Source organism: Necator americanus, chromosome II (genome assembly GCF_031761385.1).
Source record: "Necator americanus strain Aroian chromosome II, whole genome shotgun sequence".
NCBI classification, from domain to species: domain Eukaryota; kingdom Metazoa; phylum Nematoda; class Chromadorea; order Rhabditida; family Ancylostomatidae; genus Necator; species Necator americanus.
This window is the reverse complement of record NC_087372.1, coordinates 15,914,907-15,942,886: the sequence shown is the minus strand read 5'-3', so window position 1 is coordinate 15,942,886 and position 27,980 is coordinate 15,914,907. Positions and strand designations below refer to the sequence as shown.

Below are 27,980 nucleotides of genomic sequence, written 5' to 3'. Positions count from 1 at the left end.
CGTACAGTGTCATGTCTACGCACTAGTGAAGCTTCCACATTGTTAGGTCCACCTCTGGCAACTGATTGCATGGTGTTAATTGAGGACCTGGCAGTAGGAAGGCATCCTAAATAGTTTAAAAATTGAAATCACGTCAGACAGTTTCGAAAGAATTCCAGGCCTCTCCATAAAAAAACAACCTGAAGCGGTTCCAAAAACAATTTCTGAAGCGCAAAGTCACCTGAGATACCAATTCAAAGTGGTCTCCATTGTCACATATTATCCGTGAAAGAGAGGATCGACGAATTTCAGCCAACTGAGCTGGAGTGAAAACTCCCGGATTTTCGTAGTAGAACCTGAATGACATCATAAGATAAGTTTTTGAGAACCATGGACGAGAACTCACCTATCGCCATCTCGAAGTCGTTTGAACTGTTCGCCAATCACACAACTGAGGGTGGTGCCAACCAGGCCACCAACAACAGGGTCTTCGAGCATGGAGCCGACATAAAAGTCGACATCGTCTGCATTTTCAATTAAGAACAAAGTTGATGGATTCTATTTGTGAAATATCAGGTTGAGGAGTAGTATATAGCCGTTTTCGAACTCAAAAATACACGTACCGAATAAAAAGTTTTGGCAAAGCATTGCACATCTTTGATAAAGAATTACTTGTTCTACAAGATGGTATTTTTCTAATTTCTCGATCCCATCAATTTTTGTGTCTTCCTACTTCAATCAGTTGATTAAAACAGAACATTTTTGACAGCACTTATTTATGAATTTAATCAGAACTATAAGGCTGCTGCAGCTGAGCTTGGTGGAGTTAGAAAATTCGAAGTCACTTAAGAAATTGGAATTTCGGCCTAAAAGATGAACCAAACGCCGGTCGGTCAACTATCCTCGACAGTGGAAAAAACTCATTTCGGCCCAGTTTTTTTTTTTCGAAAGAAAAAGAACTGCCGGTAATCGGTCGAAAAACACACTCTCCATTGTTGTTCCTGCTATCGTTCTCAGCGTTTTTCAAACATTCACTATGATCACTGAGACGTCATACTATTTGCCATTTTTTTTGCTTCTTTTTTTAAAGGCATCACTCCAGGAATCTGAGGTGGTACGGATTTCAGAGACCACGGAGAGGGGGGTGATTCCGTCCATCTCTTCCTAATTGCCGTAAAAAACGGCCAGGAAGATGCGGCGCCGCACAAGACTGGCGCGCTCCAGTCGAACTCCCTGTAGAAAATAGTGTGCCAAAACGAATGAAGCAGTATATTCCGGGCCGTTTTTTACGGCAATTAGGAAGAAACGGACGGAATCACCCCCTTCTCTATAGTCTCCCATCCCGTATACGAATACTCCACCTGAAATCTGTACCACCTCAGATTCGTGGAGTGATGCCTTTAAATGCAAAAAACAGAGGATGTCGACAATGTTCGATTTTTTACATCTTACTCTTCATTCTAATGATATGAAAAGATATTAATCGATGGCATCAGAAACAAATTGTGATGGAAGCATCATGTAGAGCAGGAAATTCTCTATCAAATGGCTTACAACATTTCGCTTATACTTTTTGTTTCCATAGGCATTTTCAAATTTAGAGAAAAAGTCACTGATTTTTCCTCGACCTGATAGAAGGAAGTGATTCATACCGGTGGTGTTGTAATTCCGGCCTAATCCAACTCGTAGATTGTGATCTAAAATCATATCGGAGAAATCTTCAAAGCTTTCAGCCCGCGGCAGTCCACAGAAAGTCCTCATGGTGTTGTAGGAAGGAATGGCATGATCACGACCTCTTTGAATGTTGAGGGATCCGAGGTCAGTGCTGAATTGAAGTTGGATTGAACACAGGATGAGTAGTGGAGTATTACTGCATAGTAGCTTCACCTGCCGAACATCTTCTCTGTGATAGCTGGAGTCATGCGGTGCGGTCGTTTAACGGCTGTGCTCATGAAACCTCGAATAATTGGGTCGATGCCACCTGCAAATATGTTGGGTGCACATCAGTCGAAGCTTCTTTTGTAAAAGCGTAACCGTTTCGTATAAGGCTGCTACGAAATAAATGCAAAAATAGGTGTACAACTGATTCTAAGGCATTTAATATAGAGTCGTTGCAAAAAGAGTTCATTCGGAGTGGCAGCATTAATTCTCCGAGGCTCCGTATGAACACAGCGAAACTTCTTCATAGAAGGTCAGGTGCTTAGGGCAAGCGGAGCACCAGCGCCCTCCTTCGCCGCAGAATCACTACGGCCAAACACATTCAGCGCCTACCGTATATGCCAGAAAGGACAATTTGTAATAGTTGGAACTGTAAAAATAGCAATTATTCTGGAAAACGTTCTTCTAGGAATTTTTGTATTGAGCCTATATGGTAACCTTTTACTCTGTCGTCATCATTTTCGTAATTCCCTTTGATAAAGGCATTCGACGAGATTTCTCAGAGTATTGAAAATAATCGACCCATTTTTATTTCATGAGCAGTTACGAAATTTGTCATTTCAAAATTTGAGAACTGTGTTTTTCCACGACGATTCCAACGTAACAGCCTACGCCTAATTCCCTAATAGACCAGGATTTTTCGAAAGGCCGTAGAGAATTTTTTTGAAAAAGTGTGCTTGTTTGCAGCTTCTTTTCCAATGAAAAAAAGACAAACTCTGCATAAAAGTGCTTACCAAACGAAATTTGCTCATTTCTCCTTTGGTAATTAGCTACCCTTCTTGAAAGATTAGAAAATAAGAGTGGTAAAGCAGGCGTTGATCAATCCTTTTGGCAGGCATCGATGCGCTTGACTTCAATATACATTCTCGAGTATACTACAAATGAAATGACTTGTAGCGCCAATCGATGAATCAGTGTGTTTATCCTTTTAAACGAATCTGGAACCAACTTATCGACCCTGAAGGTACGAGAGGTTTGGATGATATCAGCGATCTGGAATCCCCTTATATGGCCTTATAGACGCACTAGATCCTCTTACCACTGCGTTACACCATCCTTTCAAATAATTACTTCTCAAGGACTTTTATGTATAATATATGTTGTGTAAGAATGACTAATATCCTGGATGACAACATGAATTTTTTCTGAATTGGAAGTGTGAACCTCTCACACGTTTCACATGAAATTCCCAGCTCTTTAAATTCAGAAACAGAAGGTTTGGCAGTAACACGAATAATAAGGAAAGGAATGCTCGTAAGTATACGAGAACAACGTGAAGGTCAATGGTTTGTGTTCTCATTGCCTAATTCAATCACAGATCCACGCTTAACGAACCACTCCCACCCGATTACATTCCTTCTTGCAGAAGAAAAAAAGCTACTGCACGTAAAGAAGAGTGCTTCTAGAATTACCTTCAAAGAGGATTTTACTGGACTTGAACACGCCGTCACCGAAAAAGAAACCGCCATGAGTGATGTTTTCGCCGGAGAAGTCGATTCGCTTGTAGAACTCCTGGAAAACATGGATTATTGACGCTCTCCTTTCGGACTCGTTTCGCACTCTCGCTTTTGTCTCCAAAAAAATAGAATCCTGAAATCAAGGAGTAGGAACTATAGATACGGATTTCCCCCAATTTTCAACAGAACGAGATTTGTATGAGTAACATCGTGAACTGAAAATTAACATCGAATTGATGGCATATGCACGGAAGGAATGTCAAACGGTGACTTTGCTGCACTTCACTTCATTTCCAGAAATCCATAAGAACGATGAGAAAAAGTTTAAAAACAATTATTTTGAATCTGCTCGCAGCGTAGTATAAACGATTTATAAAAAGCTACTGAGACACTCGTTTGTGTTTGTCACACTTAAAGTTTCCAGGATGTCATCCTAAGTAAAAAGGAAGAAATTCCGAGACATTTCCAGTTCCACCGCTTCTGTTTTGCAAAATCTTTCCATTAGAATCTTCCAATTGTCGAATGTTACAGTGACGAGAATCAAGAATGTGAGTAACAGCGTAACAAATTACACATTGATGTGCAACGAACGGTTTGAGCTAACTGAACCAAGTTAGAAAGTTTTCCAAAATACTTTGGAGAAGGATTGAAAAACATCCATTCATCTGGAAAGATTTTTGGTGTGTGTTGTTGGCTTTAATCAAACATTTTCTTTTTCTTAGTATATTTTGCACTTTAGTATTCAGAGAATCTACCCTGACTGTGCCAAACGGCGATATAGTCGGAGTGTCTTGGATAAGGCCAACATGATGCGTTTTGATAGAAGCAGATCAGGGAGAAGAAATTGTGACGAAAGAGGAGTATGGCGCATCGCGACGTTTCGGTTGAACACAACTGGTTTGCAGGGGCTGTTAGTAATTGAGTTGTGTAAAAATTGTCAGAATAGTAACGGTCAGCTAAATTTGGAGCTTTGGAACACTACCCCAAACAGGATGTTCTTAGCGAGGGAAGGATACATCACAGTTATTTATGTAGATATATAGTACATATTTAGCTAACAATCTCAGTATCATCAGTTCTATTCGACAAAAGGATCTCAACGTCTAACTCGATTAGAAAAGTAAAAAAAAATGACGCATATTTGAAACTTGAAAGAAGTTCTTGAGACTTTCTGGATCTCTTCTTTTTTCCTGTGCAGGGCTGAGGATATATAATCTTCATTTACGCAGGTAGTTTTGCCGGATTGTTAGGATAAACAGAGCAAAGCTCAGTTTCAACTTAAAGTTCAATTCAAGGCCGGAAGCTCAGGAAGATCTCAGGTTGAAAAAGAAAAGAATTTATGAGTTAGATGTAAAATGGTTGCACATAGTTGTTTGGAAGAAAGTTTGTTTCACTCTCTTTTGATCAAACCTCCGATTTGCTTCCATTCTACAAAAGCCCAGGAACTGGTCTTTCTTCCAGTGAGTCTTTCTTTCATACCAAGGCAACAGCAAAAATTAAAAAAAAGGACGATCTTACGGTATTTTGTTATAATCTACGAGATTTAATGAAGTTACAGGACTGCAGATCATTTTTCTCATTAATTTGGCCACAAAGAATTAGAAATTCTCTGCAAGGTAGCTTTTTTCTTCAAAATAGCCGAATAAATGAGTCCTGGGGTGAATGATATGGCAAAAAGGCATTGATGCACACTGATGTGGACCTCGGCTCTCTGCATGCATGCACTGCACTCAAAATGTAGAGAAAAAATTAATGTTTCTCTACATTTTGAGTGTTTTTGTCTTCATAATACCTTACGAGTTTCCATCGATGACCATGTACATATGCACATACCTGAGACAGGTGGATGGTCAACACACTACAAGAAGTGGTCGTTCGTCGTAGTGTAGTTGCGTGAGAACGATTTCGCATCGAGAAAAAATTTGCTGGCACTGGATTCACCACAACAATTTTTCTTACTGGTTTCATGTCTAGTTGTTGGACCATAACAAACAGCAACAATTCTCAGTGATGTTTGGTAAAACTCTCAAAAAAGTGGAAAGGAAGATAAGGCAACTATCTCGCCAATAATTTAATTCGATTTTTTGGGACTAAACGTGTGACTAAAATCTGTAATTTGAAGGGATTGTGTCTTCAACTACCTCAATCATGCCATGACCAAAACGGAAGGCAGATGTAGTGAATTCGTTGGCGATCGTAGCATCAACACTGCTATCGTAACCATTGTAGTCACCAATCACTTTCGAATGAGCGGCGCCGAGCAATTTCGGCAGGTATTCCTTAAAGGATTCGTTATTCATTAAGAGGAATACTTTCTGCATTAGCTGAGTTTTTACCTTGAAGAGTATGTTTTGAATGATTCCTCCAACAATTTTCCTCGTCTCCTGGAACACACGATCTCCACTCCATGACCGATTCATGTCCTGAAGTTGCCGAGCAATTCTGGAATGAGTGAAACTCGTCGTTGACGAAACTCCTTTACTTCTTTGTGCCAAAGGTTTATGAGGTTCCCCTTCTATGCGTAGCAGGTATCGAACGACTTTTTCTGGTGCTAAACGCAATGCAATGCTTACGTTTAACGCGATGTTCTCGTTTTGTCACGATTTTCTCCCGCCGAGAGTCTTGTTCGACTCTCGTTGACTCGCCGAGTTATGCCATTTTCATATGAGGTGTTACGAACAAACTGAGAAATACGATATAAGCATACAACGTGTTTAAAGGTGGTGTGCAGAGAAATCTTCAATGTCTGATCAGGTGTTCAATGTCAGATGGGATCTCAGTACTCAGTTAACGTACAAGAATCAGAGACCTCAAATGCAGCAGGGTCACAAATTTACACACACAACGTCACTCTTTGCATCTACATGAAAGACGGAATCAAACATAGCAAGATTAGATCAATTATCATTAGTTCACCTCGTGCGACTTTTCTCCGTCAATCTTACGAGCGTAAATTGTTACCTCGTTTGGCAAATTCATGCTCTTGATACCTCTGATTTCTGGATTTCGTAGAATTTTTGCGTTCTCACAGTAATATTTGCAGGCTACATCCTATACTCGATTTGTTATATAACTGAAGAAACATAATATTAAAAACTCCCTAGGTGGTGCATTCAAACTCAGATGAAAAAATGCATGAGCATCGACAATTTCAAAATCGATATATTCGGTAATGTATCATCACTTTGTTCACAAAATATGCATCTAGGAAAAAAAAGCAACGAAAGCGAACCTCTACACCTTTCATTTATGCGAGCTTTAAGTTGGACAAAATCGGTGGAAATACTTCATATTTTTAGCTAAAAAAGTACATTTGTGAGGCAGTCGGGTAAAATGGAATTATCTTTTTCTGCGTACGTTTTCGTAAGAATATGCTAAAAAGCTTTGAAATAAGTTTTGCAATTGTGCTGAATTCGCTGCTGAATGTGAAGCGAGCGATGGATTTCGTTCCCTCGCGTTCTGATCACTTTCGAAAATGCGTTCCTTACATTACGTAATGGACATCGACGCATTCCGCATTCCAAATCAAGCGTTCAAAGAACATTTCGTGACGGAGAATAACTTCATGGGAAACTTCTTATCGTTGAGAAAATCTGAGGAAAGATGTTTTTCGAAGATGAGCTTAAAATTATCAAAGAATTACTTTTGTACTATACACTTCATGCCACATATTTTTAACCGTAGGCAAATTCTCCTTGTTTATCTAGTTAGTTACATACAGAAGGACGTACTTTTGACGTAGAAAAATGTAACCACAGTGGCTGAATTAAAACAGGCAAGCAAATCTACAAATAGTGAAAAGAGAAAGAAAATAATATCACTCGGGTCTTTCTTTCTTCTTTTTTTTGTCTCCCCGGTTCATTCCGGTAAGGGAATCTGTAGACCTTCGATCGTCTGCGAACCTTATATGGCGAGTATAATTATACCAGCGAACGATGCATAGCAAGTAGCTGTTGTCTGCATCCTGTTACTGAAGAAGGGGGTTCCCAGGTCAAGGTAATGTTCAATTTTTAAACCAATGTAATTTGCGATGCGTCTAACCATACTTAGATGGGGCGTCCTAGACATTCTAGATATAGGCAATGAGTATAGGGGGCGAAATTAAAATGTGGGAGTTCGCAAAAATAGTGACATTAAACGCGGTAATTTCCTGATTTTACTTCTTCATTCTACATCTCAATTTCGAATTTAGGAGAATAGGACAACTTTTCAAAAGAAACTCCGTCTTATTGCTGACGACGCGTTGTCACACCGGAAATGTCTTGTGACTTTATAATCTATCTTCTTCTTCTCTCCTTGTGTCAACTTACTTACAAATTACTCGAAATAAGTGGCAGATGTTCGGGAACCTCTCTGCTGCTTTTCTTACGAGGTTTTTCTTCGGTTCTATAGAGAACTACAATGAACAATTTCTTTTAAAAATCCGAATCGTTGCATGAATCGCGCACCTTTTGAACACTACTAGGAAAACCTGCGCAATTTTCCGAACTAGCATGCTTAAATGACTTCCAATGGAAGAATACTTTCGTAATTTCAGGCAATTTACTGCACATTATGGTTCTAGGCGAAAGAGATAGTACTCTACTTATGAGCAAGAAGAGAAAATTCAGCCTGTTCGGCAAGAAGGAGGAAGGAAAAAGATCTCTGCCCAAAAAACACACGCTCACCTATTGTGCTCTCGTGCAAAAAGTATGTGAAGACTGCTGAGGCCGACGAACAGGTTGGCACGTATATCACCGGCTGTGAACGAGGCCGTGCACTTATCCTTGTGAGGGCATTTCGACTGATCAAAAGGAAGAACAATCTGGAATTTCTCCTCCTTCTTATCCTGGTGCTGAATCTCAAAAAAGAGAGAGAGCAAACCTGATTGTTGAAGCGATTCATCTTCAGCAGCCCAGTCCTGCCTTCTCTGAACTTGTGCAAATCCTTCGGCGACGATCCATAGATCATGGACCCGTCAATGTAAGCTGTATTCTCGTTGAGTTGCTCACGAGGAGTCACGTGACAAATCGGCGCTGATCGCGATACTTTGAGGCATTGCTTCTGTTTGAACCTGCAATAACTCCCAGTGTTTGTGGAGAAAATCAAACCATGATAATATTTCCTACAGGAAGAAAATAACAAGATTCATAGAACTTAGCCTCACTGTGTCCAAAAATCTAAAATAGGATTCGAAAAGACGAATAATGTAAATAAACAGGTACGAAATGGATAATAAGTAAAGGTAGGCATACACTAAAAAGCTGTAAGAAAATCACGACTTTCACTTAAGTGGAAGAAATTTTCTCTTATGCTCTTTTTGACCTATCTATTGGTTAAAGAGGGCTACTCTAGTTCTTTTATACTGCAGAAATTACGTTAACTCCTGGTTCGGTCTTATTATTTATTTTTCGTTCTGTCACATTAAGTCTTAGGAGACCAGGACTCTGGATAAAGGAAAAGGATAAAGTTTCTGGCGTTAATCAGTCCGCTTGGGATGCGCCCCCACGTTCACTTCAATTCAGAATGAGGTTTGAGGTTTACGAACGTGAAACTGGCCTGTACAATGACTTGCGGTGGCTAGCCGATGTGTCAAGTCAGTGCTTTTATCCTCCCAAACAAGTCTGCTACTAATTTATCGACCCCGGAGGGGTGAAAGGCTTGGTGAGCACTGGAGCGTTTTCGAACCTCCGATCGATCGTACAGGAAGCGGAACCTCTAACCGCTACACCAAATGTTTTATGAAAGACAATGCTAGTGAGAATGAAATTTACCTTTGTTTCTCATTGGAAAAAAAGTGATACGAAAATGTCTAGTTAAAAAAGATTCCTCTCTTCCACCTCCCTTCTGTGTAGATACCAATTATCACACGTAATTATACGTTTTTAATATTAGCCAATAATAAACTTAATGAACGAAATACACAATGAATTTCAACAGAATCGTTGGATTAGCTAGTTTAACCGTAAAAATGTGATTTCTTTATAACTCATATTCTGCAAAGTGTAGGTTAAAATATTTTAGGTGTCCTTCTCCTGAATTTGTTTTTTTTTATGTTAGCAGAATTTATAATTGCATTAGTATCGGATTTTCGCAAGGGCGGAACTTTTGAGGAAGAACGAAGCTTGGTCGTGGTATTACCCATTATGCTTTTGCTTTTTTATTATTATGCTTTTTGCTTTTTTTTAACGCGCATACTGCTGGGCTCTTAGGAAACCTAATGCAGCTCTTCGATGTTGTGAAGTGAAAATAGGCGGATATCTCGAAAATGACACAAAAAAGGATGGACAAGGCCACATCTTCCCTATGAACCGATTTCAGAAAGGTTTTCTTGATTCAAAAGAATTAAATCAAGCATTCGAATTTACCATGAATATCAGTTTTATGAAGAGAAAAAACAGTAGTTTCATACTTCATCCGCTGAAGCTGTGATTGAGTTGGTTATTGTCTTATCTCTGGATCAGATGATCAGATGCCGACTTGGCGGAGTTCTCTGCTAAGAGGACAGATCAAACAACATATTGTTTCCTCCTTTCTTGTCTTACTCTTCTTTCCTTTCCCTTTTCAAAGTTGTGGTGTATATATTTTCCTCCAATTAAAATGACTCACGCCGAGTTCGGGTCTTTAGGTGTTATTTGTATCGGCATACACTTCGACCTCACTGGAGCACAAGAAGTACACTGAGCAGATGGCTGAAGAGTTGTTTTTGCCATATCATGCGACATGAATTGTCCCCATTGCATCATCAAATTGTTGAACTGAAAAGTAAGCTCGTTTTTTAGACTTTTTAAATTTCGTGCTCACATCGCCAAGCAGTTTTACAGCTACAGCAAGGTTTCGAGATTCTTTCGTTCAGGGAAGTGTAGAAAGCGAAATTTCGCATTGTAAACCCGCAAAAGAGTCGTAAAGAACGAGAACATAAAGTTCTTTTCAAGGTTCGCAACGCACTTCTCCGTCGTTTTCTCACGCACCTTGTCGTGGACGACCGTTTGTGCCGAGGACAGCATGACGCGATTCGATTCGCGAGCAGTTGGGCGAGATGGAATGATGGAGGCTGAACAGATGATTTAGACGAAGAAAGAGGGAGAACGCGTACACAGATACTTTGAAGTGAATGCGGGTGTAAATTTATTGAGGGAAGCGTTTTTCTTAAAGCTTGATTTTACAAAACTCTCCAATCGTAAGCTCAGTGGAGGTTTCAATTTTATGAATATTCTTAAATCACTCCGATTTCGTAGAACGTTGCATTAAAAGAATTCACCAGAAATGTTGAAGGTAACGAATATAATATCGAACGATTTATTGAACGATTCCATCTGTTTAGTATCGATGTCATTAGACACTGTATTTAGGATGCTGGCATAGGAGTTCATCGCAACCTCTTTGGTGGCATTTTTCAAAAATTAATTGAATATGTTTCTCGTATTCGCAACCATTCGGAATTTTCTTGAACTGATTCCTATAGTAAGTCACATCAATGCGAACGAGCAATTAAGAGACGAATTCTCTAGTAGTGGAACCCTTTCGAATTCTTCCCTAAAGTAGTGGAATTTCCCTGTCATAAATAGAAATAAAATTTAAGGAAACGAAATTATCTCACGGAAAAACAGATACGCTAATGCGGGAAAGAATGTGTACGTGGGAAAAAACGAACGCGAACTTACAAATCGGTTCGCTCTTGCCATCGTCGTACTGCGGCGGGAAATGCCTGAAATATACGTTCCGAGGATTTATTTGAAGGATTTCGCGAACTAATAAAGGATTCCTTTTAGATTCCGAAAATTTGTTGGATGAAGGTGATTTTATGGTGGCTTCACTTTCTTATCTCCATTCCGACAGACTTGAGACACGTTTTCTACTTACTACTCTCATCTCCAGTGCTCATGATTTTCGGGATGCGAAAGTACCAACGGACATCGACGTCCACGTGTACGCGAGACTGACCTGATGTACTGACGGAACGCTGCACCTTGCATCGGTTTCTGCAAGTTGTTGCACGTTCCATCCAGGGTACGGAACATCAAGTGATAGCACAGATTCCTGTTGCAGTCGACACCATGAGGTTGTAGCTGGAATTGCAGGATATTGAAGAAGAAACTGCATTTTGCGATAAAAGTCTACTTTTCCCGCATACAATCCCGAGCATGTTTTTTTTGCTCCATCTTCGTTCCAGAGGATGGAACGAAATCTCTTCGGTTTGTTTTCTTGTTTGGCAAAAAATAGGCGAGAGCTGATGTGCTTTTTGCTTTTTTGATCTTTCTCTGTCAGATCTGCACCTCCTGCATATTTTCGTTGAACTGTTTACCAAAGTTTGTTCGACGAAATTTTCATCACGGCTTAGAAGAAGTTAGGATAAAACATGCACCATTCAAAAACAGTACAGCACAGCGTTGCCACAAATAACGTTCTCTCTCTTAAAGCCTCATAGGAGACAATATTCGGTAATTACTCATTGATACAATTTATTATTTAATTGTAATATTTGCAATAGAAGGTACATATGGTTCAGGGAAATTGGTTGCATTCTGTGTGGGAAGCGATAGAGTCTTTAAAGATATGTTGCTAACCTCAAAAATACCATCCTTGAAATTTTCCTCATTTTGTGAGAATTCGGTACTATTATCCGAGAAACGTTGTTTATCATGTTGATTGATGGCTCTAATTACTTCCTCGAATTACTGGATGACGGTAGACTTTGAAATTTTTCTCTACCCGCGTCTCACTTTGCTTTTTCCGGTGATTTTTGGATACAAGAAACGGAGTTAGGAAATTTCTTTCGAATCCGATAAAGGATAAGATAGCGCTTTCAAATTTGATGAATGGACTGAATTGACGGGAAAATCGATAATTTCGATCCCTTCATCTATGACACTAATTTATGTTCCCTCGGATGTATCACGGCACGGATGATCTACTCACCAGGCTGAACAAGTGCACGATCACGTGATGCATTAGTGCTCATTAGCGATCGCTGAATCTAACGGAACGGGCATCAGCTGTATCCTAATTGATAATCCGCGCTTAAAACATAGATTCCATATTGTTAAGCTTTCAGGAACACGCGGTCATCCTACTTCTCGAAGTGGTGCTATCGGTGTGTTCTTCAAGTTTTTTTTGCAGGAAAAAGTCTAGATCAGTTTGACAGGTGTGTTTTTCTGGTCTCCACCGACTTTTACAGGTCTTCGATTTGATTGCTTCTATCCAATGAAAGGAGATGGTACAACAAGGAAGAATCACTTCGGAGGTTAGAAAATCCTTCTACCACGTAACCGTGACCCATCAGAACTACTCATCTGCATATTAGGATCAGCTAGCACAAATATGTTGAATGTCCCAAAAGAAGCAGTTGTTACTACATCCCATCTATTTTCTTAAATTCCACTCGTCCAGTACATTGTCGCAAACTATGTATGTGTGCAAGTTTTCCTAGAGCGTATAGCAGCGCATTATGGTGTAGTGAATGCGAGCAGAAAAGTCCAGCTTAAATTTGACGAAAATATTGAAGGAAACTCCCGAATTGGTTTTGATAAATACAGAAGAATGGATGTGCTAAAGAACGAAAACTTTCCGCCTGTGTGTGTTATGTTTCTAGCTAGTATTCTCACATAAACGACCACTTATCCCGAGGATTTGAGAAGCGGCTATCGAGATTCAACAAAAATACGCAAAACGAGCGGAGAAGAGAGCGCAGAAGAAAGAAGACTAGCGAAGAACAGGAACTGCAGAAGTACGAAGATTTCACCACAAGCAAGCAACTGATCGAACAAAAGTGACATAAAGGCATCTTAATGCGCCTGAACCGCAGGTAGTGATATCTTCATGAAAATATCCATTCTGAAAGAATGGAGATGTCAGTTACCTCTTACTCAGCCTGCTTCTTGTTGAATTCCCATCATTTTAGCGCTGAATACGATTTCATTTTACGAAGTATGCGCAAAACTTTGCCTCCTATAAGAATTCCTAACAAAGATGTTTCTATCGGTACGAGAGGTGAGGGACTGTCATCAGAGATGCGAATCTGCCTTACAGGAAGAAACACGAGCTGGTCCACATGAAAGAGATCCTAAACAAAAAGCGCGCTGCAAGCATGCAGATGAAATCTTACCTATGCGATCGCATGAGATCGAGTTCGATACGAGAATAGTGAATATTTGTGAAGTAAAAGGATGTCGGAAGACAATTCGACGTCAATGCTTCAGAATGACCTGCTTACCGCCGAGTTCGACTTACGTACTTTCTGAGAGAAATCCTCCGATTTAATTTTGATCGAAAAGATGAAAACGCCTGACTTAAAGGCAGCGAAATTGACGATGTACAGTCGGGTCAAAACATCATGAATCATGAGTGCAGTTGCGGTGCATTTGCGTACGCGCTCGAAACGGCGCGGTGGAGGCAGCAGTTGGAACAGAGTTAGGACTGTCGCAAAGTGCAGCGAGCGGTGCTGCCAGCAAGGGTTTCACTACGTTCCACCGAAGCGCCTCGAGAGAGGCTGCGTACGCAATTGCGTACGTGCTTCGTGTTGTTTTAACCCTACTATATATGGACAAATATAAAGTTTGGGATGTAGACTACGAGTGTGAGAGTCGCCCCGCTCAACTCCCCTGTTGGTTCCGAAGGTGGAAAACGGTATTTGTTCCTATGAGGTACGTAAAAACGCGTCACAATTCGCGTCACATCACGAGCGGTTGGTCCAAAATCAAGTGGGTTTCCTCAGTAGCCTACTCAAGTAAAACCAATGTGGTGCCCTCAGCGTATACAACGGTGGTGCATTCTAAGGGCACCTCGTAGGAACGAGAGCAGTTTGCTGTTTTTTCCACTACGATAGGGTGAATTGAGCGGAGCAACGCTCAACTCGTTACCTATACTCCGGCCTCTATGTTTGCACACAGAGACCCAACATCGTCAATTTTATGACACGCTGCCTTTAAAGAACTTAGTTTTACGGCCTTGAATAGGTCACAATTCGCAAAACGTATCCGTGGTTCGATCGCTCGAGAAAGTTCACCTCAGCAAACGTTCGTTTCTGCCCTTCGCACTGAGTAGTGGAGGCAGCGAAGGGGAGGAAATCAGTCCCATTATCGCAAGGAGCGCTAATGAAAGATTGGTGTACCCTTGCCACCGAAGACACTCAAACTTACTTCTTTGCCGCTATGAGCACATGTTCTGTACAATTCCAGCCCAACAGAGACGCGATGTTACACAAATACCCCTGGAACACCGAGAAGACTCGAGTCTTCAGGTCAGCATCTTTGCATCGAGGAGGCTTTCAAATCACCGATGGAAAAGTACAACAGATTTTCCACCTATTTTCCTCCCCACATATCGCATAACAGAGGAAACTTCAAAGAAATGGAACTTGATGTGAACGTACGAAAATCCGCAGAAGAAATACCGCCTCCGAAAGCGATTCAAAGAGAAGTGGCAGTGAAAGTGGCCGCAGATCTGAAGAAGTTCGCAGAAGCATCTAAGTGCGAAGCAATGACCCCGAGCGCGACTGAAGGAGGGTTAGGAAGGGACAAGACCACATTGTAGATCAACCAAATGCAACGAAGAATTTTTTATCGACGCCAAAAGAGAGAACTGAGAGAAAGAGAGAACATCAAAAAATGAGCTGAGAAGTGACAAGTTTAAGCTAGGAACAAATTTTCTCTGTTCCCTTATTTGTCTTTCCATTGAGGAAGAGACCTCCTCAATGGAGAGACAAATAAGGGAACAGAGAAGAGTAGGCTAGAATGCAGCAGCGATGACGATATCACGTACAGTAAGCGCACAACGCTCTGAACCGGATGACTGTAACGCGTCTGCCGCAACGCACGTTTTCTCTCTGCTTCACGCATACCCTTCCTCTTGCATCTTCCCTCTCCAGTAGAAGCAGTTAAACACTACGGTGCCAACTGCAGCTGTGTGCAATCTGAGCGAAGTTAGCCATGATCCCTCTTCGATTCCAACTGCTACCTCAACCGCGCCACTTAGAGCGCATCTGCATCGGGCCTTAGGCCGTTCTGACTCCATTACACATTGGCGTTTTTCTTTATAAAAGTGTCAGTAAGCTGATAAGGTTCATTCAACTTGGGCAAATAGTAGCAGAACCAGTAACTTCTACATTAGTTAACTGATTGCGCCAAACCTGTGTGTAATTGCTAGTTGACTTCAATGCTATCACTGTTCGATTTGTAATTCAAGTGATGGAAGGAACCTGCGGAACACATCCGGACGGCACACTCTTCGTAATCTCGTCGAGAGAAAGCATAGTTCTTCCAAAATTGTCCTCGACACTATTGATTAGATCTGACGCATACATCAACTGAAAGGTTTTCAATTTGGAATGGGAACATTTTCCAGGAACTCGCCAATAGTATCAGAAGGTCAAGATCGGTTATATGTTACCTCTGCAGCATGAGCCATGTTGTTTCGGACCGCCTCGCAACTGTCGACGCTTTGAATATCAAGCCGCTGCAGTGGTACAGGGTGCGTTACGGTGAAACTTTCCGAGGTGCTCTGCATTGTTGTTAGCGCTGTAACAGTGAAGAGTAACAGAGTTCGAAGGGAAAACTGACTGTGGTGATGGCAATCAAATGATTTTTTTTTCTAATTTCATTTTTTCATCATTTTATTTTTTGTTTTTTGTCCTTGCTTTTATTTCTTATTTTTTTTATGTTTTATGTTTAATCACCTGAGACCTACAATAAAAATGAAATGTTGAAAGAAGAGGATAGAATCTGACAAAGTGCTCAGCGTCAATCAATCCTTTTAAGACGCTGCGAGGTCTTCAACATTCATTTAGAGTAGCAGAATTTTATCAAAACCAGCGCGTTCTATGCAGTGATCTACGGATTTTGATGGGTTGAGTCAGTGCCCTCGTCCTCTCACTCCGGAGTTAAATCTGGAACGAATTTATGCTGTGGTAAAAGTTGTAGGATTGACCAGGGCGGACCGCGTAAGCGTAGTAGTGACCTCTTCCACTGTCGTACATACGTCCTCTTCTGCGGTGCATCGATCGAAGACAGCTTCGTAATAAGTTAATAATAATAATAAATTAGTTAATAAAAATAATAGTAATAATAAGAGAGGGCTTGCAGTGTGTTCCGACGGAAATGTGCAACTGTATTCATATGTAAAATGGAAGTAATCGACTTGAAGGTCTGATGAATTTCAAAAAACTCAAACACGGTTATCTTTGAATGAATTCCGACTGCTACACATGAAGTGACACTAAGGAAACGATATAAAAAGGAAAAAGTACAATGCAACTTCGAGAGATGACATCATCTGGATGGCGACGTTCCCGTCCAAGCACTCCTGTAATCGATCAAAGCTGTCTGTACACTTTTGAAGCATGCCAGTGGAACTCAAGGAAGTGGTCATGATGTTTGTATGGGCGGTGTACTGATTGCGCGAGTTTTATATGTCGATCTTAATTTCAAAATTCAGTTTCGTCGTTATTACAAAAAATATCCTTGAAATAAAAAATCAGGGAACCGAAAGCGCTTATGGTATTAATTCCTTGATACTATTCGAAACTAAATCTGAGCTACTGTCCCTCTTTAACAAAGTGATTTCAGAAGATTTTAAATGTTGTATTTATATTGTACATATATTTTCGACCGGGTGGGATTAAACCGTAGAAAAGGAAGGAGCGTGTGTTTATGTGAGTTAGTTAGAGAGTGTGTTGCGGTAGATGCGACGCGGTTAGACAGTTGAACACATTCCGCGTCGAATATAACCCATTGCAGAATATTTTACACGTATCGTGATGTGTAATTCTGAGCGAAAATCCGGGAATTTGGATGAATTATGAAAAATTTCAGTTCTGTTTTGAAGTTTGTCTTCCACGAACAAATAAAACGTACATGCTGGAAGAACCTATCGGTAACAACCTCTTCCAGCAGTAATCGCGTTCGTAAACTCGAATAGTGCAGAGTTTTCATCGATTCAGCGCAAGAACAAGTGTTGCCCGTGCACTTCGTTCTTTCCGATGAGAAGATTTCAGTTCTTTCAAATCAAATCTAAGTAAACAAGTTTGTTCTCTTCAAAACTTTTAGCAGCTAATGATGAATGAGTTTTGACAGAATTTGCAGGATTTTCAAAGTCCTCTTTCTTCGTGAAAATTTCATTACTGCCGAAATTTGAAGTTTGCAAGAAATTTTTTTGTAAACACTTGAGTAATATCACATATATATGTTTTCAACAAGAAATTTTACAAAATGGTTTCCAAAACTTCCATTTTTCTCCGAATTTCTGATGAAATAAAACTCATCTCTTTTTAAATTGCATATACCAACATACATTTTTCTTCTTACATTTTGTAAACAAGTCGCAATTACTTGCATTTTAAACAAACTTTGTACGCACGGAAGTCTATTTACATTCTCGAAAACTCCGTAATCAGCCACTTCTTGAACAGAAGTCAAAAAAAAACAGCATGACCTTTTCGCTATGTGCAACATGCAAAAAGCTACAACATTCTGATGACTGAATCCTCAAAAGCCACGGATCTTCAAATTTTTCTCATTCGTTTTTCTTCAGTAAACAAATAACAAATTCTCAAGTATTAAAGTACGTACCCATATGCATGCTATTTTTTTTTGTGATTCCTACATGCTTGCTATACGATTTATTTAGTTGGAAAATTAATGAAGACGAGATTTTCTTCTCAAATTTGAGAAATGCCCTCTATTTTGACGTAACTGATTTGTTGTGGAGCAACTTGCTATGAATTCGTTAAAACTACATACGCACGTTCGAAAACTTTTCGAGAGACACTCAAATGTTCGTTGGCGGCTGAAATGTTGATAACTTTAAACTGTTGTTGATTCTTTTCTTGCTGACCTTGGTTAAAGCCAACGGATTTTTCGAGTTTCAGTTTTATTCTGCCAATGACCGACTTAATGAAAAAAAATGGCGTGAGTCGTAAAAGGCGAAGATGAACTTCACCGATATTGTCGATAGTGGCGAAGTGAAAATCGGCAAACGAAAGAAAAACTTGTAAGATTTGATTCATTGCGGAGAAACTTTATGGTTTTCAGTTCTTCGTTTAAATAAATCTGTGTGATTTTTAGCACATCATATTAGATATTTTGAAGACGGCTTTTTCCAAATCAGTGAGAGAAACGACATTCATGTATGTGCAACCATTCCTAACCAAACTCTCAATGTCGAGCTTTTAAACTCTTCCATGTGCCTATGATAACAAATAAAGGAAAGTAAGAGAAAGTATCGGCCATAAAATTAGGATTCACAGCAACCGAAGGTAGTTCGTAAGAAAAATACGGACTTTGTCAGTTCAGGAGAATAGCGCTATCAACAGTTTCATAAAATGCACGATACTTTCTCAAGGAACAAAAGTGCCTTCGCTTTAAAATCTCGGTAAACAGCTCACAAAAAACAGTGGTTGCCTGATGTTGTTTGACTTTCTGTGGTTCCTCAAAATAGTTAATGTTGATCACATGAGGCTTCCACGCTTAGCTTCAAAGGGATTTTTGGTGGTTTTGACCATCATTAAGATTATTGCCTTGGGATTCCAAATTTCGCATTTCAAAGGTATTAATTAGAGTGCAAAGATATGCAACTGTAGCGACGATTTCAAACTAATTATCAAGTGGCTTCGTTTTCTCACTCGTCTCATGAACGTCTTGGTGTTTAGTAGTCTTCGAGGAATCTTTGTCGTTGGCACTGTAACTATGTTGCTTAGAAAAAAACACTCGGATGTCCGCCAACCTGCGCGCAGCTGACCCCGCTGGTCGTTCACGCCATGCAGTATCTTATAGTTTATGGATCACTTGGTTTTCGCGCAATGTCTTGACTGGTCATGTCGTCAAGGCTGCGAAAATTCGTACGTTGCTTAGTTCGTAAACGTCGGTTGTTGCGATCATTTTAACTTCTTCATATATTAAAATGGTGATGTTGAAGGAGAAATAAACAGAGGAGTCTTTTCCTAAAATCATTCCATTGCCCTAGCGAGAGCACAGTGCTCTTCAAGCATGATAATTCCGCATCCCCGAACCTTACCTAACGGTGATGCATCGCTGAGTGCCTTCACGAGGTCAATACAGTCTTGTTTGTATGTTTGTTGTTGTGTTTTTCACATGCTAGTTAAAAGCTACTCTTATCGCGTGGCGTTGATCAGGACTCTTTAATGGGGCACCGGCAATTATCGGCGGGAAAAGTAGTTCTGGAACAATGAGAGACGATCGAGAGGAAAACATAACAGCGTTGGCAGCGATCAGTTTTCAGGATAGGATGATTTTGTAACGGACTCTGACATAGATGCGCAGTATGTGCTCTATTATAGCTCGTTTTCGTTCCTCTACAGCGAAGTGGGTAGTGAAAGCATGGTCTCAACAAAAACCCCAGGATGACAAGGGAGCGTGCGCGCCGGCCGCACGTAATTGTCCACACACGGAGGGCTTTCGTGGATGGGCAGACCGGCCAGTTCACGCCGTCAAAGCGCCACTATTCCCCTTTCGTTTTTACGACTTTCCAGGCAATCTTTCACGGGCTGTTAAGCGCTTCTTGTTAAACCAGACACAAACCATGTAGCCATGCGTGTACACTTTGCAGATCCATGACGCGCTGACAATGCTTTTTCTGGTTATCCCGAGTGACTTTTCCAGTGATTTAAGTGTTGACAGAATGCAGAGCGATGCAAGAAACTTAGAAACACAATTGCTTGGATTCGGGGACAAAACAAATGAATACTGTTTGCACGGAACTACTTCCGCCGTTCTTCCTTTCTTCCTTTATAGCTGTGAAATAGTTTTCATTTTCGAATTTGACGCCATTTCTGAAAACAATGCGCAATCAGCCGGTTCCTAGCGAAATGACCTTGTAACAAGCCAAATACTTAGAATTGTTATCATTCTTCATCAATTCAAGGTCTCCATGCTCATGTCTTTCTTTTCATGCATTCCTGTAACACAGAAGATAAAGGAGTAACGTTCTCGAAGGGAATAAATTGGTCCTGGCTTGATTACTGTCTTACTGGAAACATCATTATTGCTTTCGTAAACCAAACCTTTCTGAACCAGAGCAAAAGACGAGAAGGGCAGTGGGTCAGAAAATCCGCAGGGGTTTGGTGCAGCAGGAAAAGTCATAGGATCTCCCTTAAAAAGAGAGGTTTGCGACTGCATCTCCGTTAAGCAGAGGGTATGAGACGATCCAAACAACAGGTAGTTAGCTCCTTAGTGTGTGAGGAAACACTTGTCGAGTTTTTCCCACCTCCCGTTCACTGATGATGGGGTGCCCGGCCGGTGAACCACCTCAATATGGTTTATGACATTAAAAAGTATTGCCAGAAATGGTTTTAACATAAGAACAGAACTGGTCTCTGGAAGTGAATCGTTAGACTTAAACAGTTTTCTGCGTTTATTCGTTTCTTTTTTTCGATCAACAAAGATATCAAACAGCGACAACAAAGCAGTGGAGACTGCCGTTCCCCACCTGCATTTTCTCGGTATGTAGAGCGATGGTGGGAATGCTAGTCTTACTGCGCTAAATGGATGCAGTCAGTGCAGTTGACCTTGAGTCCATGAAGTGGGCGCAACTTAAACTCGTCCCAGTACATTCAGCGTCTGGCAGCTTCAGTTGGAGACGCTATGAGAGTGGATGTCCTGCCATCTGTCTGTCTGTCATTTGTCTTCTGTCATTCGTCACCTTGTCTCATTCTGATCGTATTCTTCGACGAAACCGTCAGGGTTATCGCCAATTGGAGTATGGTCGAGCACGGTCAACGGGAACAGCGGGAAGAATAGGAAAAAGAACTAGCCCTTGCACAAAGCACTTTCATCGTGAGAAATTTCGCACGCTTCAGGGGATCCTACCAACTGCGTAAAAAACAACAAAAACACTCGCAGGGACAGAAGAGAGGGACATACGAAGCACTCATGGCTTATTCGTAAGGTAATCTTAATGAGCTAAAACTCGCGCTAAGCTAAGCCCTGTACTCAGCTCAAAGATAATTCAATTGTTCAGTCAGAAGTTGCTAAGTAGAACTTCCAGACTTTTAACAATTCTTTTCTTTGTGGGATTTTTTTTTGTGAAGAAAGTCCTGGACTGCTGGTTAAAAAAATAGAAAAATTTTTCAATGAAGAGAAAATTGAATGAGTTTCTGGTAATTCAACCAATTCAATAGGTCCTAATAAACGACACATTAAAAAATAAATTAGCAAATTGATAATACGCTTGGTTGCACTTTGCAAGTTAAAATCCTTGAAATTAGTGGATTTTTCCAATGAGAACGCCAAGTGAGACCCTTTCGTAGAAAAAATCAAAACTTTTCAACGAGAGAATAGTACGGTGAATCAGTCACACAAACGAACGCCTACTAGGTAAAACTAAAAGTGAGAAGAATTTTTGCAGCTGCTTAGCGAATTCGGACTCGGATAGCATGACCAGAGCGTAATGATGGAATCAAGGAGAAATCTTAGACAAAAAATATAAGAGAAATAGTAAATGCAACAAATTATAAGAAAATATAAAATAAAAATAGAAACACAACATGATAATTAAGCTAAGTAGAAAGATAGCATGGTAGACGAGCACAAAGAGATAATATGAGGGTTTGGAAGTTTTGCTGTGTTAAATTTAGACCGTTCGTTCATAAAACGACAAAAGTTTTAAAAATTCTGCATTAGTTTGTTTCTTTAAACTGATTTTTGTTTGGTTTATATTAAGGTATCCTTGAAGAGCTCGATTAGATGAGATATTCCCGCTTCAGTAAAATTTCCTTATGGAATTTGACATCTCGATTCTATTTTATGAACCCATTGGAACGACTGAGAGTGATTCTGCAATCTGATAGTTCATTTTACTAGGAAATTTCCTTCTTTTAACTCAAATTAATTTAAATTGCTTCCTTAGTTTATTTAAAACTTTTGGTTCCCTTCCACTAGATTTCGTCATTGAATAGGTCACATTTACCGAATGTGTGGACAAATAAATTACAGGAAAAATCCATACATGTTGTCAAGATCCACAAAACTTTAAGAATGACGTTACACATCAACTATTTAGTGTACAATTGTGTGGAACTCACGTGCCGTGACCATGGGGAGATTGCAGGTTCCGCAAGCTAACATGCAATTTGCGGCCATCCATTCCTGATTTGCCTGGAGATGGAACCATGGTTTACAAGCGAAAAAAATCGTACTTGAAGTTGGAGCAGAAAAAGAAAAATCTCTATATTCCCATAGACTTGCAGCAGTTCTATCAAATAGCAGATTTTGGAATCTTTTTTCAAAGTACGCAACATCTCGCCTTTTTCAAAAGAACAGAGGTGAGTAGCAGAACAAGAAACCTTCTATTTAGCTGAGATTTAGAGAAAAATTCGACCGGAAATGACGAAAAATGTGGATATTTTATGTTGAAAAATTGTTCTAAAACAAATGAGCATTTATTGTGCATCTGAACCGCTCAAGGATCAAAGGCCATTCAATCTTTTGTCTTTGGCCATGGAAACAAGTACTAGTTTTTTTAGACTATTCTTGAACTGTAAGGACCAGGTAAACGTTTTTCCTGCACTAGAAAATATTCTCAGAGATTTTGCAGGAGTAAAAGTTCCATTTCAAGCGCTGGTGAAACACAACAGCCACAAAATCCTTCGAGAATTACATAAATCACAGTTTTGTTCCGAAAGTGGCTCTACCAGTCGTCGTTGCATAGTGCAGGTATTGTGCGCTGGAACTGTCGGTTACATTTCTCGTCTCATCAGCGAGAACTACATACCAACGGAATGATAGTTTCCCTTTTTTGCCTCCTTTATCACTCCGCGCAACCAACAAGCAGATTCGCATGGACGATCGAACGGCAAGAGACTCACCTGGCATTCTCCAATGGATGCCCAAAAGCGACACCACTCATGCTCGTCGCAGCACCCGTTCGTCAGACATTTGAATTTTGAAGTGATCGGGGGAGAAAGCGTTTGCGAGAACACCCCTAAAAAGTGCTCGTTTTTCTCAGTGAAGTGTCCTTGTCCTTATGACCATGTGATGCGATGTAGCTCAATGATTTCCCTTTGTTTCTATCACTCCATTCAAATATACAACGTGCGCGCGTTAGCGGTGATTACACAGCCATCGTCACCCATTCTCCTTACGTGTACGCATGTATGTGACGCCGAGGACGTTACAGCGACAAAACTCGCTTGAGCTCTTCTGTTCTCGGTTCGTCTTTAGCAGTTTCAAGACGTACACACCCGCCTACTCTAACAAAGCATCATTCCGCGGCTCAAAAAATAGACACAGAGAGATCACTGGGTCTCTTGGGCAATCAGTACAGATTAATGGCTCCTACTTCTGGATCTGGAAAGGAACCGACCGGTTCTTGAATGAATGGGTCTGTGAAATTGTTCTTGTCATTGGTCGCTGTGTTCAAGTGAGAAGTGAGCAAGAATGCAGTTTTCTTAGCAAATAACAGAGAATAGGGCATGAACTTTTCAAAACATCTTTTCCGGTCTTTTCGTTCAATTTCAACATAACATCAAATAGAAACGAACTGGACATTGACACCTGGAAAAAGTGAAATGAAATGAATGTTTGCCAGAACAGAAGTAAGCTAGAAAAATGTTAGGTCGGGAACAGGCTCTGGAACTTACTGATTCCCGACAGCAGATTGAATCTCTATCAAAGTACGCTTTTTTATGATACAAATAAAATTCGAACGAATAAAGAATCCAAAAATTGGGGGTGAAACATGATCTTTCGCGCAACTACACAAAATTCTTAACAAACTGGACTTCTTTTTTTCCTTTGACTGCCCATCTCGTAATGTAATCCGACATTGCCCAACTTCAAGAAATAAACACGTTCCACTCGCTGGTGGAGTATCGCCGATGTAACTCCAAACCCTGGTGACCGTTCTTTATGACGCGTTCATATTTTCCCAGAAAAATTGAGTACTATGGAGAACAGTAGTGAAGGAAGACATCCTTTTTTAGCTTTTATGAATGTTTGCATGCTACAATGACGAAGGAAATTTATACAGCAGTGTGTTCCACAACGAAACTTGTCATGATCCTGATAGTTTCATAAGGTTTCTTTAGTGGAATTTTTCGATTCTTTTGGAGTTTTTTTTTAAGGAGGAGAGGGATTACCCAGAAGAGACGTTTTTATTCTCTACTTATTCATATCCAGTGATTGTTTTCTTCCCCAGTACTCGTGGCAGGTATCAAACCATCACCTATTATTATTATTAGAAGAAGAAGAAGAAGAAACTACGGATTTGAACTGTGCCGTCCGCCACGAGATGAGATAGAATTTGTCTATGCGTTTTGTCCTTGAAATGGAAGCTTGAGGGGTGGAATTAAGTACTTCGCTTTTTCTTTTTTGCGGCAGCCCGATATACAAGAGTTCTCCAAAAGTACTTCAAAAAGAACATTCTGACGCTGATTTTTTTAACGGGGAAAAAAGCAGAAAACTTCGATCGAAGACGGACGACCACTGCACTTTCACGGCGCAAAAGTTCTTTTGCCCTCCGTTTCTTCTGCGTAACATTCGGCGACAACGACGGTGCATTGCCTCGTCGATTGTGGCGGATTAATGTGGAAGCCGCGCGGATTTTAGCCGTAGATATCGAGCAACAGGAACCGTTGCGTGTAGAGCGATTGTGCCATGGAGAAACTACAGAAAAAAGGGTAAGCAGGATTCTGTTGAACTGACTGGATAACTAGCACATCTGTCATTGAATGACATCCAAAAAACTATCATCACTCTTCCCTCGCTTCCTCATAATAAACTGCTCTACATGTGGGTACGAGAAGATCAAGTTTTTTGGCACAGAACAAGAAGTTTGTTCGGGTTTCATGCACATACTCGTGGCTTTTTTAGCCCTCATTGCGGCCGCTTTTTGGTTCATTTTGCAGGTGTGGTGTTCGTTTCTTTCACACCTGTTGGCTGCAAAGAGAAACCAGCTTCAGTCAACGACCCTGGAGCCTTATGTGACACTGGTTAAGAAGCATACTATGCGGCTTATAATCGCACATAAACCTCTTACCTCACCACACTAGCTCATCTATTGCTACCAAAGGGTCTTGAGAAGCAGGAAGTTCCAAGTTTGATGTGTACATTTAGTGAAATCTGAACGCAGATCTGAACCCCCAAGTGCATGAGAAGGACATCCTCTCGGCGAAAGAAAAAAGTCAGTTTTTTATGTTGTTTAGGACCACTAGACGGAGGAAGAATCCAGGACTGCCCTTCTCACAGATGACCATATCTATCACAATGGCCCCTGGGTACCCGTTTTCTCTTTTTATTTCTCTTTTTATTTCCCTTTCCCCGTCTCTTTCACCAACATGTCTCTTCCATTTGAAACAGTGCTTTACAAACGTTACGTTACAGAGCTAATCCGGCTGCTAAGATAGAAGAAGTGGATTCACAGAGAATTAGAAGACGACAATTATTTGTTCGACCTATGCAGATTCTAATTGGACTGAAGGGTGAAGGGAACGGTTTTGTTTCGACCGGGAAAATTAGGACATCAAATAATAAAAATAAAATAGAATACTTGACCTTCCATCTTTTGTTTGTCTTTGAAAAGTAAATCAAACTGTCCGGAATCATTGAAGCAAAATTCTAATGCAGCTCGCTAACCCAACCGTTATGAAAGGATTTTTAAGAAATTATTGCAAAAGTGCAACAGTTAGAAACTACAGAAGATCCTGAGAAGGATCACGTTGTGGAATTTGGAGGAAAAGAGAGTTGATTTTATTCAAATCCGAGAAAAACTTGGTGCGTAGCCAAATTCTCCTCCGATCTGATCTCGGCAGTTACGAGACTCGAGACTGGACAATGAAGAAAGAAACTTGCTAGATGCGGCTATGTTGCGCTATCGAATAGCGACGTTTTCGTGGGAGATGCAATTAGATCGTTTTGCACCCTCTTTTTAGCGTCAATTGATGGGCTATCGGCTGGTGACAATGTTTGATGCCATGATATCCGCACAATCTTTCCTGCTTTCGCATTAAGGCTTGTTTTTGTTGAAACATTAGCGTGAGATTAATGTTGAACACAGGTATTCTATCGATCAAAAGGGAGAAGAAACAGAATTCCGAAATTTCAAGAAGTGGATTATTGCCTGGCATAGTTCTGAAGTCTTCTTCAGAACTATGCCAGAAGCACACCTTTGGCCTACCTCTCAGGATCACCGGTGAGAAAACTGCGGCTCTAAAAGTTTCAAATCTGTCTGAATTTGAAAAGTTCTTGTTGAGCTTAAAATTTGACTTTTAGGATTTCTAACTTCGTGGACAGTCTTGCCAACTTCTACCTCTAAAATCAAGAAGTAGGGCACTGTAAAGTAAAAGCCTGAAATAGTCCAGAAATGAGTATAAACTACTGGAAGCTGAAATAAAGGTGTTAGCATTTTTTTCCCGCTTTGAAACAACCTAAGATCGATGAACACCCTCTGGTTAGCTATTTAGTTTTTCTTTTCAGCAGTTGCAAATTAATTCCAGAAATGTCTAATCGCAAATAGTCTTGTTTTAAGCTTTGAAAAATCTTTCAATAAAGAGAAATAGTCTAGAAGTTTCTTTTTTCTTTGTTGTTTTCACAAAGAAAAATTTTTTCATAAGAGTGACCGGAAGCGCCTCTACAGAAAACCAACAAAATTTTACATTCTGTTGTCCAGGCTAAGAAAATACTGCTTTTTGGAGTGACCGGGCGTGATTGGGAGGAGATCTCTAGTCGTATTTCTGGAGTTTCTCAAAGGGAAGTTCTGGGTACTACTGTGGAATAAAATAAAATGCAAAAACCCTAAAGTGCTTCACTTATGATTTTTTTGAAAAGTGTATAGAAGTTGATTTGAAAGAGATTGATTGGTATTTCTCTAGGAAAAAAAATGCGCCACGTTTTTCTAAGAGAAAGAATGGAGTCCTGTGAGTGTAAACACAATGATGTATAACACGAATCACAAAGGTTCACAAGACGTTTTCGGTTGTGTTTTGGAATGCTTGGAAAGATGTACAGCATAAACTAATTTGTATGCAAATATTATGGAGAGAACGAGGAGGGCGAAGTGGACATTAAAACTGGCTGGAGACGATAGTACCTCTCAATAGCCTAGCAATGCAAACACGCAGCAAGCATTGCAGCAAAACTCGGGCGTAGGAATTTGTACGAAGTGAGGTTGTGCCACTAAAAACGAAGCAGGACGAACTTCCCTACAGTTTCAAGGAGGTATGGAGATGCTTTGAGATGCTCAAGAAAAGATCAGATCCGAAAGAGAAATAAACGAGGAAATGAGAGTAGCAGCCGGGTTTCGAACAAGGATAGAAAGCAGTACTGAGCGTAATTACCTGGTAGCAGTAAGAGTAAGATAGTAGGCATAGCACTAGCGAATCAAGCTCGGACGTGGGAACTAGCGAAGGGTGTGAGAATGAGCGAAGGCGGAGCGGCAGCGCACGCCCCTTACGACAACGGCGACGAAAGACGATGTTACTGTGCGCCCGCTCACGACATGAACTCGCTCCACTTACACCAACAACATAAACCCCTAAAAGTATGAAGCATCACTCGAGAAGAAGCCCTGTTTCAACCATCTCGAACTTGAAAGTACCAAAGAAGTGAGGCCGCGAGGAGAAGCAGAGGTGTCGTTCCAAAAAACGAATGGAGGATTACGAAGAGCTTCCGAAAAACAGGA

At 40.5% G+C, this 27,980-nt stretch overlaps 1 protein-coding gene across 2 annotated transcripts; it reads right to left on the bottom strand.

The window, feature by feature from the left end:
- Nucleotides 1-22: 22 nt before the first annotated feature.
- RB195_017990 (uncharacterized protein) lies at nucleotides 23-27,667 on the bottom strand (the record flags this gene model as incomplete). 2 transcript variants are annotated; one of them, XM_064185215.1, is made up of 19 exons in its annotated part: nucleotides 23-106; nucleotides 221-335; nucleotides 386-503; nucleotides 1,632-1,804; nucleotides 1,867-1,960; nucleotides 3,330-3,429; nucleotides 5,516-5,653; nucleotides 5,711-5,816; nucleotides 8,042-8,178; nucleotides 8,238-8,427; nucleotides 9,963-10,111; nucleotides 10,325-10,407; nucleotides 11,018-11,061; nucleotides 11,298-11,422; nucleotides 15,550-15,657; nucleotides 15,741-15,868; nucleotides 22,387-22,459; nucleotides 23,170-23,285; nucleotides 27,637-27,667. In XM_064185215.1, the coding sequence occupies 19 exons, from the start codon at nucleotides 27,665-27,667 to the stop codon at nucleotides 23-25; spliced, it is 2,112 nt and encodes a 703-aa protein (XP_064041096.1). The 2 variants fall into 2 exon arrangements, with proteins under 2 accessions (XP_064041096.1, XP_064041097.1); XM_064185216.1 differs by lacking the exon at nucleotides 27,637-27,667 and adding an exon at nucleotides 23,782-23,851.
- Nucleotides 27,668-27,980: the final 313 nt, after the last annotated feature.